This window comes from Lepisosteus oculatus, chromosome 7 (assembly GCF_040954835.1).
Source record: "Lepisosteus oculatus isolate fLepOcu1 chromosome 7, fLepOcu1.hap2, whole genome shotgun sequence".
Classification (NCBI taxonomy): Eukaryota; Metazoa; Chordata; class Actinopteri; order Semionotiformes; family Lepisosteidae; genus Lepisosteus; species Lepisosteus oculatus.
Window position 1 is genome coordinate 55,184,507 of NC_090702.1, and position 11,776 is coordinate 55,196,282.

General features: G+C 51.6%; 1 protein-coding gene across 2 annotated transcripts; it reads left to right on the forward strand.

The window, feature by feature from the left end:
• The first annotated feature begins 438 nt into the window (after positions 1-438).
• Positions 439-11,733, forward strand: tcp11l2 (t-complex 11, testis-specific-like 2). 2 transcript variants are annotated; one of them, XM_069192832.1, is made up of 10 exons: positions 439-573; positions 2,668-2,836; positions 3,608-3,740; positions 4,171-4,291; positions 4,942-5,165; positions 5,457-5,593; positions 7,351-7,538; positions 8,137-8,318; positions 8,702-8,874; positions 9,836-11,733. In XM_069192832.1, the coding sequence occupies exons 2-10, from the start codon at positions 2,674-2,676 to the stop codon at positions 10,090-10,092; spliced, it is 1,578 nt and encodes a 525-aa protein (XP_069048933.1). In that variant the 5' UTR covers positions 439-573; positions 2,668-2,673; the 3' UTR covers positions 10,093-11,733. The 2 variants fall into 2 exon arrangements, with proteins under 2 accessions (XP_069048933.1, XP_069048934.1); XM_069192833.1 differs by lacking the exon at positions 439-573 and adding an exon at positions 622-881.
• The last annotated feature ends 43 nt before the right edge of the window (positions 11,734-11,776 follow it).

The window sequence follows — 11,776 nt, forward strand, 5'->3', positions numbered from 1 at the left end:
TCTGACAATCGACACAATTAAACAAAACGGTTGCTTGTGTTATCAACGGTACCGTAATACAACACTTAGTACTGCACACTTCAAAACAATGATAAAAAAAAACATTTCCTTGTTTTATCTTCTTTCCTCGGGCGATCGATTCAACCTGCGTCACATCCGTAAACAAAGAACACTGTGCTCGAGGCGGCAGGTACCATCTTCGGCTTTAGATGAGGGAGAGTCGCCTTATTATCGTCATGCAGATGTAGCACTGATTTTACTAACCGGTGCACGAAAGGAAACAAATGAGAAGACTGATCACTTATATCATTATGTGTTGTTTGATATGCCTGGCACGCCCACGAAATATGGACAGGTTGAAAGAATGAAACGCGCGGTGACCCCCTTCAGACAGCCACCGATGGGCCATCCCGAGTGTAACATAAATAGTAGCGTGTTGGCCAGCTGGGACATCAGGATCTTTAAACTGTGCAGAGCGCAGCGTCCGGACACTAAGTATCTCTTCCCGAGATAGACACCTTAATATAGCTCTCCTTTGATACCGAGTCTCCGTTAGCAGGAGGCTTCTTAAAGGTAATTTAGCGACGACTTTTAACAATAATCAAGATTTCAGTCACTAATCTGGCTCTTTCGCGGGTCGGTGCCCTGTGTTCTTCGGTGTTTTGGGGGGAAGTTAAGGTACCGTTGGCTTTAAGAAAGAAGAAAAACTTGTTTGGGGAAATCTGTGGGCGGGCGCTGGTGATGCTAACGGCGAGGTGCTGTCTTAGCAGGAATAACGCGTTGTTTACTCCCGAGACAGCGCAGCGGGCCTTGAGAGCTGCCAGCGGTCGGGAACATCTGTGCGGTGTTTTCGGGGGAAAAAAAACAACTTGTAATCTGAGGTTTGTCTTCTTGTGTTGACTAAGCAGGTTATGTAGAGTAATAATCTTCTGGTTCTGATCCGTTTAGACGAAACAACAACATGTTGCAAGCTCAGCCGCGAGAAACCTTGTGCAAGAGGGTTACTGGTTGCGAGGGATTAGAGCATTTCTAGTCGGTTAGCCCGTAGACCCGGCGCTTTCCGACGGTAACCGTGCCGCCCTGTGGTGAGGCGACTGGACCTCGCCGTCCCTGCCCGGCTCGGTCCTGCGGGTCCGTCCCAGTTCTTGTTTTGGTGCTGGGGGCTCTGATCACGTGGGCCGCAGGGTGACGTAGGCGGGGCGGCTCGAGGAGGAGGAGGGGTATGGTTGCTAGGCTGCGCTCTGGCCTCCCCGCCGCGGGCCGCTCTGCGCGGCGGAGGGGCTGGTTTTCTCCGAACCCGCGCGGCGCTGTTCTCGAACCTTCCCCGTTCGCAGCCCGAGGACAAACAGGCTTCCTGCATCGCTCGCACAGCCTGGGTGCGCTATATACAGCCTGGGTGCGCCCTGCCTACAGCCTGTACGCCCTATATACTATACAGCCTGGGTGCGCCCTGCCTACAGCCTGTACGCCCTATATACTGTACAGCCTGGGTGCGCTATATGCAGCCTGGGTGCGCCCTGCCTACACCCTGTACGCCCTATATACTGTACAGCCTGGGTGCGCTATATACAGCCTGGGTGCGCCCTGCCTACACCCTGTACGCCCTATATACTGTACAGCCTGGGTGCGCTATATACAAGCGCGAGTCCCGCAGTATCCTGTGCGTCTGGAGCCTCAGGCGCAGATCGGATCAGATCCCACCCCGTGTTATGGTGCTGGGATCGAACTGCAGACCTGGCCGGCTTGCGCGCTGCTGTGTCTGAAGAGCTCACTCGCATGTAGCGAGACGCAGCGTCCTCAGTTGCCTGCGCGGTACCGCGAAGGAATCAATTAAAAAAACAAAATGTGTGTGTTGGGGGGGGGGATTTAGTAGCATCACTGAAACGTAGGGTATATCTTTCTTTAAAACGGAGACCTCTGGTTTGCGCCATGGTGTCCCACTCCAGCGCTGGCAGCACTTTGTGAAACTCGGGCAATACTTCATGCTGCGCATGAGGGTAATGGATATCTGTCGTGTCGCTAGTTTCGACCCGAAATCGTTCCAAAAGCGGTAACTTTTTTCCGGGCTGCCTCGGTCAGGTCAGGGCGAAGCCACACGTCAGGACCTCGTCGTGCTGCCGGCGGCTCGCTAACGTGTTTCATGGCCCCTCGCCTTGACATCTCGTGTGGGAGACCCGGCCGGGCCGCAGCGCCGGTTTGTTTACAGAGTCCCGGCCGTTGCCATGGTCACCGAGCAGCTGTTCCAGCGGGGCCGCGTGACTCCCGGGGTCACGGGGTGACGAACGCCCCCCCACGCGCGTTCTGGCGGCGGCGGTAGTAAACATAAGCATCGTCTGCTCCGGTTTTTGTCGCATAGGCAGCCGCCGCCGCTCATGTGCAGCGTTGTGGTCAGTGAACGGCGCTATAAACGGCACAGTGGAGGCAGGTCCGGCAAAATAAACGAGCGGACTTGCTGATGGTCTTGAGCAGCGGCCTGCGCGACGGGATGAAACACACGGAGATGAAAGTGTCGGCTCTCCCGGCCATAGATTCCATAGATAAGGGAGCCTGAAAGTGGGGTTTGGGGTCGGTCGACAGGTGGGGGGAGAAACGCACGCACGCACGCGTGGGCTGTTGCGGTCGCGCTGAGGTTCACGGGCGGCGGCGCCTCTCCGGTCCCCCACGCAGGACGCGATGCCTCTCCAGGACGAGCGCCCCTCCGCCAGCTCGGACCCGGAGACGGAGCAGGACGCGGGCCCCGCGGTGCGGCGCGACAGTACGGGCTCCTCCAGCGACGGCGAGAGCTCCCGGCGCAGCTTCAGCAGCGACGCCTCCAGCCGGCTCAGCTCCCCGGCCTGTGAGTCCCTCCGGAGAGGACGTACCCCTGCGTGCTCGCCGTGTCCTCCGCGCCGTCCTGGCCTCTTTAGTAGTAATAATAATTGTTTACACTTATATAGCGCTTCTCTGCACACTCCACTCAAAGCTCTTTACAGGTAATGGGGATCCCCTCCACCACCACCAGTGTGCAGCCCCACCTGGATGATGCGACAGCAGCCACAGTGCACCAGTTCACTCCCCACACACCAGCTCTCAGTGGGGAGGAGAGCAGAGTGATGGAGCCAGTTTATAGATGGGGATTATTAGGAGGCCATGACTGTTAAAGGCCAGGGGGAAATTTGACCAGGACGCTGGGGTAACTCTTTTTCTCTTTTCGAGAAACACTCTGGGATTTTTAATGACCCCAGAGAGTCAGGACCTCAGTTTTATATCTCATTCCGAAGGACAGCCCTGTTCCTGTCACTACTCTGGGGCATTAGGGCCCACACGGACCTCAGGGTGAGCGCCCCCTGCTGGCCCCACTCACACCTTTTCCAGCAGCAGCCTTAGTTTTTCCCAGGAGTCTCCCAGCCAGGTACTGGCCAGGCTCACACCTGCTGAGCTCCAGGGGGCTGCCGGCTGGGAGTGATACAGCTGCTGGCTGTACTGTACACACAACTGTGGGTTGACGGACAAGAGTGAAGACCCTCGCTCATGTCTGAGTGGTACAGCTATTTTACAGTAGTGCTAGAACTCTGCAGTAAGTGGCCTCTCATGGGGATGTGTGTGTGTGTGTTTTTTTTATTTCTAGCAAGCCCCCCGAAACCCGGGACGTTCGACGAGCTGATGGTGTCTGCACGAGACCTGAGTAACCTGAGCCTGGCACACGAGATAATCGTGAACGGCGACTTCCACGTGAAACAGCCCGACCTACCTCAGGGCAGGTACGCCCCCACGGGGTGGTCGATGCGCCGTTTCGGAATCTGTTCGGTTTTGGGCGAAAGCCGAAACAAAAAGCGTTCTCGTGTTGTGGTGGACTTTTACAGTAGCACCTGCAGTATCCTGGATGCATGCTCGGTCACTGGTTGAGCTGTGGTACCTTGTTGGATGAGTTTCCAGTCCTGGTGTAAGAAGCTGTGTATAAAAATGGGTAGATGATCGATTTCAGAAACTGCTGAAATGCAGGCTGCGGTTGCACACAAGAAGTTTGAATCGGGGGCTCTGCTTCAGCTGGCAGGCCGTGGAAGAAACGGGGGACAACGCTGTGCTTTCACACTTTCTTTTTACTTTTCTCTCTGGTGCTAAACTCTGCTTGGGCCCCGTCGTCCTTTTTCGTGCATAGCGAATGCTTCTTCTGGGTTTTCCCCTCTCTAGCTTGGAAAGGAGGGTGAAAGAGATCGTCCACAAGGCCTTCTGGGATCGACTGGAGGCCGAGCTGAACGACGACCCTCCCGAGTACGAGTACGCCATCCGCCTGCTGGAGGAGATCAAAGAGGTGAGTCTCCCGTGGGCGCCTCTGTCCGCCGACTGCTTCCTCTTAACGACTGCCAAGCCTGACCGCTCGTGTGACGTTCTCAGCATATGAAAAGGCCGTGCCTTCAAATCGGTATCTGTGTGCTCTGTTTGGAAGCTTTGGTTTTTTTTATTTCTGGAGACCCCGTCAAAGGCTTGTGAAAAGGAAAATGCATGTTGGCGCTTTTAAATCATTCGGGAACGTAGATGCAGAAGTAAGGGGGCCGGCTATTTATAGGCTGGTAAACGTTTTTAACTTTTGAGTTTGTAAACTGTGAGTGACCCTGCGCGGTTAAAGCTTGAAGAGCGGCGTGTATGAGGAGCACCGACACTCCTAACTGAGAGCTGTGCACCTGCCGGCCGAAGTCGGGCCGTGCCCGTTTCTGTCTGCGCTGGGCGACGCGTTCGCGGCCTCGCCCTTGTGCGTGTAGCCGATCGTGACTGCGCGAGACCGGGCTGGGAGGTGCGCTGGCAGAGAAATATGGGCTTGGTTGGGGCCGCGTGTTCGTCTGGTGGGTCACAAGCAACCCAGCGGGCTAGCCGAGCTGCGGGGCGCCCCCCCTCTAGTTTGTAACCTGCCCTGCGCCGCGATGCTGGGGTATCGGATCTGTTCCGCCCCCCCGCCTCTTCCAGACCCTGCTGTCTTTCCTCAATCCCGGCGCCAACCGGCTCCGGAACCTGATCTGCGAGGTGCTGGACATGGACCTGATCCGGCAGCAGGTGGACAACGAGGCCCTGGACATCCGCGCGCTGGCCGACTACATCGTCTTCATCATGGGGAAGCTGTGCGCGCCCGTGCGGGACGAGGAGGTCCGGAAGCTGAAGGAGAATTCTGGGAGCGTCGTGTCCCTGTTCAGGTAGGTGGCAGAATCCTCGTGGGTGGGTGTGTGTGTGGGATGGGGGGCGTGGCAGTGCTTTGTTCCTGGTATGGCCTAGAGATCTTCTTAAACGGAGTCTTGTCAATTGATATGCATTGCGTCTAGTTTCAGTAAGCATCTCGCTGAGTCTTAATGCTGTCAACCGTATGGTGGTACGGTGTAGCTATTACTCCAAAGTAGCGCTTTGAATTTGAAATGCCTCCTTATCGAACAAGGGTGTTTGTGCTGGATGCTTCTTTGGTTTGTTTTTTTGTTTTTAACCCCCCCCAGGGAGATCTTCCGCGTCCTGGACCTTATGAAGATGGATATGGTTAATTACACCATCCAGAGCCTCCGGCCTCAGCTCCAGTACCACTCCATTGAGTACGAAAGAGCCAAGTTCCAGAGCATCGTGGAGAAGACTCCCAGTGAGTGGGTTTGTCTTGCGTCTTTGACGACATCGCCTCGTGGGTTTGTGAGTTAGGAATTGTGTACTTGCGACACAAAATATTGCAGTTACCCTGCGAGAGGACGGCCACAGAAAATGCATAGAAGTCACGTGTGTAAAACTTATGCTCTTTCGTTATTTGCCCTTTGCCCTTCGATCCTCTATTATCCAGCTGGGTTGATTGACATTGGATTTATTAATTATCCACCTGAGTGGTTTTTGCTGGTGCAGTTTTGAATGGAGCACCTTGTAAAGGGGCAGACGCAGAACCAGTTCAGTAAAGGCTCTTCTAAAGAACAAGTTCTTGAGTCTGGATTTGAACAAGTTTAGAGAAGGTGACTCTATGATATCCTTGGGCAGAGAGTTCCAGAGCTTGGGGGCATAACAGGAGAAGGCCCTGTCACCCACAGAGTGTAGACGGGCTTGGGGGACAGACAGGAGACCAGAATTAGAAGAGCGAAGGTTGCGATGTGGGGAGTAGGGCGATAGTAGCTCAGACAGGTTCTGAGGTGCCAAGCCATGCAGAGCCTTATAGGTGGGCCTGAGGACAACAGTGTCCTGCTTTGCAGAATGGTACACCGCCACCCAGGGTGAAGCAGTGTGGTGAACACTGAGGTGGACATTGCACATTCAACATAATGAAAAAAGTTGGGAGCTGTTTAAAAAGATCTAAAATCTGTACTAAGGCTGCATTTCGCCACATTTTGTAGGTGGTGTTCCAGTTCAGATGGGGAAACACTTGCATGCGTTAATGTCAAGGTGATGGAAAAAGCCTTTTTTTCCCAACTGGGTAAGACCAGTAGACTGCCTTTTACTGGCGGTAACCAGGGAAGTGCTTGTAACTGTTCAAATAGCATGTTTGCACACACTGGTCGATGACTAGCCCTGCTGCGCCTGCTAGAACAGGAGAGGATTATGTGTCTCTGCTGCAGACGGATGGAATGACAGTAGACAAAGAGCTGTATTAAATGTGTAGACGAGTATTCATGAGTGTTCAGGCTGGGGAGAGTTAATGGAGCACCTGTCCCCTCTAACAGGTGATGTGTGAGATACCTGTGTGTGTACGGTAACAACAAGATTAGTGGTTCCTTAGAAGCTTACAAAGAGATGGGGAGGAAAGTATTTAAATGTTTGGGACAGCAGAGGGCTAACAAGGTTTGCCCGTTTTTCATTTAAAACAATTGTTCTTATTTTCTGATGTTCGATGTATATAAAAATAGCTTCCTATCTGGCGTCGCTGTCTTGAGTGCTGTGTGCCAGGCAGTGCTGTGAATGAGACGGGCCACCATCCGGGTGTGCCCTGCTCCGACAGATTCAGAACGTCGTGGAGATTCCCTTCTTTTGAAGGGCTTTATTCTCTGAAATATTTCAAAATCTCAGTCTCGCGCCCAAACTTTCTTGGGCTCATTAAAGTCCTCCTGAGGGTCTCGCCCATTAAAAGCGCTCGCCTGCGCCCAGGTGGATGTGGAGCTCTGTCATCCAGGTGACGCGGGTTCGAGTCTGGGTCGTGTCGCTGCCTGCCAGCGGACTGGGGTTCCCCAGGCGACAGTGGACAGTCAGCTGGGTGTCACAGACCTGGTTGGCGTTCTATCAGGAAGTATAAGAGGCTGTTCCAGCCCTGAACAAGCATATTCAACATTCTTCCAGTTTCCAGTGGCAGGAGGTGTGGAAACGAAGTAACATGAAACTGCACTGCTGCCCTTGCGAGTCATGCAGTGTGTGTGGGTGTTAATTCAGGTGCGCTGGACCACACGACTGAATGGATAAAGGAGACGATAGAGGAGTTGATGTCTGCCAAGCCCATCGCCACCCAGGAGTCCGGACCTCCGAAAGCCACCAGCGCCATCCCCAGCCCGATTGTGGTACTGAACACGGGTTACGTGAAGCTGCTGAGCTGGGACTACCGGAAGAGAGCGCTGCCGGAGGTGAATGTCCGTCTCTTGCTGAGCACTGCTGAGAGGGGTGGCGTCGCGCCGCAGAGAGGTGCGCTGAGGGGCCGCTGTCTAATGGAAATCTGGGGACTTAACCATCCGCATAATTCTCACTCGCCGCGTTCTGGTCACGAGGAATTTAAAGTGCGAGCCGCGCTGGCATTTGCGTCGTGCTCTTCATCGCCAAGGGCCTCGCGCTGAGCTCCTGGCTCAGGGCTGCAGCAGAGCAAGGGGAGGAGGAGGAGTAAGAAACCGCTTCACGGTTCGCTCACACCAGACCCTGCAAGCTCTCGCGTTCAAGTTCAGTACCTGCCATCAAAACCAGCTGCATGGAATCTGGTTAGGGGAGAGCACTCAGTTACAAAAGCAATACAAATATACAATAATTATAATTATTGAGCCAATAATGAACTGCACCCCCCTCACCAAAACATCTTCGCATACTGTACCACTCTTAACGCACGCCAGCAATTCTGTAACAGCCAGAATAGATCAAATAAGAATGAGCCGTGCAAACTTGTCCGGATCAGAGGAAGAAGGGGTGGGTTCAGAGCAGATTCCTGACCCCCCCAGCGCTCTGCGTTTCCCCCAGACCCTGATGACCGATGAGGTCCGTCTGCGGGAGCTGCAGCAGAGGCTGGGCCTGCTCAAGGCTGTGGCTTGCGTCCTGCTCGTTGTCTACAATACCGTCGGCGGGTCCGTCTCGGGGCTGCCTGCGCTGGCAGACCGGCTGAAGAGGATCGCCAGCGTTCTCCTGGAGGGCGTGCACAGCCCGTAAGTTACACAGGCGTTCCCCCTGCCGAAGGGACGCAGCCTTGTTATTTCGGCCAGCTCAAATTAAGCTCCTATCGGAATCAAATAATCAAGCTTTATTAAATTTTAAATAGCAATATCTGCCTCCTTGAAAACTTACAGCTTTGGATGAGCAACAAACGAGTTCTTGTTTTGGCTATACTGTTGTTGAGGTAATGTACTGTTGTATGTTTTCTTATTCTCCTTGCATATATATTCACCTTTACATACATTTGTGTACGTCGTCCCTGTTCTGTGGTATCATTTTATAGAAACCTTATCTTTCTGGGTTGTTGCTTTGTTGGCGTTTCTGATCTAAAGTTGTTCCTGTTTGAAAAGCTGGTTGTGTGTGCTTTTTCTTTCAGGTCCTTTAACATGACGGAGGCTCTTGAGAATGTCAGTACTCAGATTTGTTCAGAGCTGAACAAGTCTCTGTCTGAGCGTGGCTATCCTGCACTGCCTGCTGAGGTCCAGCTCTCACTGAAGGGACAGATCTGCAGCATTACTGAGGAGAACAACCCCATCAGCAGCCTGATAGGTACTGTAAAACTTCTCCATCTGCTAAGGTTCTCTTTACAATGCACTGCCTGGTCTGCAGAGTGAAGTGGGGAACCTGTATTTTTTTAAAATTACAATTGCAATGCATTAGGGAAGATAAATGTGGGGCATTGCGTTCTCGCTGGCTCCAATCAATAACGGTTAAACACAGAAGCGATCAGTATGGCCTGGCGCTGGTGGATCTGCGCAGGCCGTGACTAGCTTTTCCGCAACAAGACCAGATTCAGAAACTTCTGGTTTCAGTATAAATGCTTCACAGTCTCCTTCTTGTTCTTGTTTATAACACCGTCTCGGTCTTGCTTGGCGTTTCATTGGAAGTAATGACAGGTATGAGGAGCTGAGCACGAGCAGGGCTGGGCCCTGGATTTGCCTGAGCGGCTCAGCCACCCTTCTGCACACGGACCACGGGTGTCTCCTTGACCTTCCTGGGCTGTATCTGGGGCCCCGTCGCTCCAGAGCAGGAGCAGCAGGCGGAAAGCAGCATGACGTAGCCCAGTTAGGGGCCCAGTAAAGGTTTATTCCCGGCTGGAAAGAAGAGGGGAGCGATGCGTCAGCTCTGGAGCCTTCTTTAGGTGCGTGAAGAAGGCTCCACAGCTGACGCATTGTTTCCCTCCTCTTTTCAGCAGGAATAAACCCTTACCCGTTCCTTTGCAGCCTACGCCTGCTGACGCAGCTCCCTACGCGAACTTCTGTGTCCCAGTCGGGCTGCTCTTCAGTGGGAAATTATTTCATCCTTAAGGCCCTTTGAAGTCTATTTTGATTTCATCTAAAGTTTTTTTTTGTGATGAAGTCTTTACTGGTGGGGGGGGGAGGGATTAAACCTCCCGGGCAGAGGTGACTCTTCCATGGTGCCGGTATGGGATCCGCAGTGACTCTGTGAAATTCCTTAACTCTTTTATATCCGAGTAAATCCGTGTCCTCTCCCCATTCCATGATTCCAGATGAGAGGGTCCAGCTTTACTTCGGACGCTTCCTTTGCACTCCCAACTCCCACCCCGCCCCCCCCACCGTTCCCGGAGGCCTCTCCTTCGTTCAGCCGGAGCTGGCGGAGCTGGGAGCCCACTTCGCCAGGGTGGTGCGCTTCAACATGCAGGTGTACAGCCCCTTCTACACCGGCATCATGCGGAAGCTGCTGTTCAGCGCCGCGCCAGGGCCCGCGGCTGCCGGAGCAGCCCAGGCCCCTGTAGCCACTGGCTGAGCGGCGCGGGACCATGCCTTACGGGCGCGGTGGACACGTCCCACGCCCTTGCATGCGTTTGTATTTAACTGTTGCCCAGTTACGAGAGAGATTCTATTTTTAGACCTGGAATATCATGTTTTGTGTTGTCCCAACCATTATCCCCCTGCTTCACAGTCGAGCCCCGAACTGCATCCTGAATCCCGAACATCTGGTCCCTACATTGGCCTCCTCGTTTGATGCTAAGATGTAGTATCACGTCTGTGTGCGTTGACCGTTGCGTCTAGGATCTGTAAAAGTAGCCTGTGCAGTAGCTGTAGTAACTACGTCTGCTGGCGTCACGTTGGATGTGCTGCACCTGTACAAAGTCCTGTGTGGTGTTGGTTACATTTCAGTTGTGGTTAGCGTGAAGCCTGGGGAAGCGTGTTGCGTTTTGCAATGCAGGCACGAATGGTTGGTGTGCTAAAAAGGATGTCGTTAATGACCAGTCCTGCCAGTTATGTTCTTTTGGGAGAACGTTATTTAAATATTTATGTACACGGATCGGAAAATAAATAGGGTACATTCTCGTTACAAAACGGAATTGCCATTTATATATTTTTAAAATAAAGGGAAATTGTATATACCATTTTACAGAAATATTAAGAATATTCTAATTTGACCTGATGGAAGTCCTTAATGCTTTATCCAACTTGCATACTAAAGTGAACAAATGTATAGCACAAAGACTGAAGAGAAAATTAAATGCCAATTTTCATACCAGCAAAAGGCTTCATGTTTTTGATTGAAGATACCAGATTTGGTCAGAATGAGGCAATCAAATAAGTTTTTACAATGCAAGATGTTCTTTTAAAAAAATGTATTTTCATATTTATGATGCTTTTGTAGGAGATCTAGTCATGGAAAGACATTGCATAATCTTTTCTGTATCTGAAACTTTGACGCTTGAAAATGCATGTTGAGAGAAGTGGTTTGAAGTTGGTGTAATGTGGTGCTGAGGACTTTTGTGAGGGATTGAACTTGAGTTGTTGTGAAGGTATATCACTCATCTTCCAGCATGGGTAGTGTTACATTTCCCTATTGTTTGTCTGAAATGAAAATGCTACATTTTTATAAGCAAAAAGTATTTTCATGTCCATTTCTGTGCCATCATTATCTACAATAAGGAAGTAGCATTCAAATTGTATTTTTTACAATTACACTTTATTCAAATGAGGGTGTTTGGGCATTAAATATTCTTCTGTGCTTCTGGTTTCGATTCGCTGTATACAGCTTACATGAAAAATTAGTAATGTATAGTTCTTCAAGACTTTTCTCCTTCTTGGTGTTTTGTCGTCTGGTCTAGAACGGCCGAGAGGTCATTTTTGCCTGTCGGTGATTATCCTGATAACGGCAGTAACTGTTTCAGATGCATGAGTTTTCCATTCAGTGCCTCTTGAGGCATTTGCTCTGAACAAGTGTAGGGAGCGCTGAAAGACTCAATACAAATTCAGCTGTACACACTGAGTCGGTGGGGTTTACAAAGTCATTTTGTTAAAGACAATGGTTCTTGATTTTATTTTATTTTGATGTACTACTCGATGTAAAGCAGCTATGGAGCCCAGTCCCAGGAATTCCTTGGAACGAACTTGATTGAAGTCCATTAAAGTTTTAAAAAATGTGCTTTGTCTTTTGCTTTTGCATTTGCATTTAAAGAAGGCTGTGG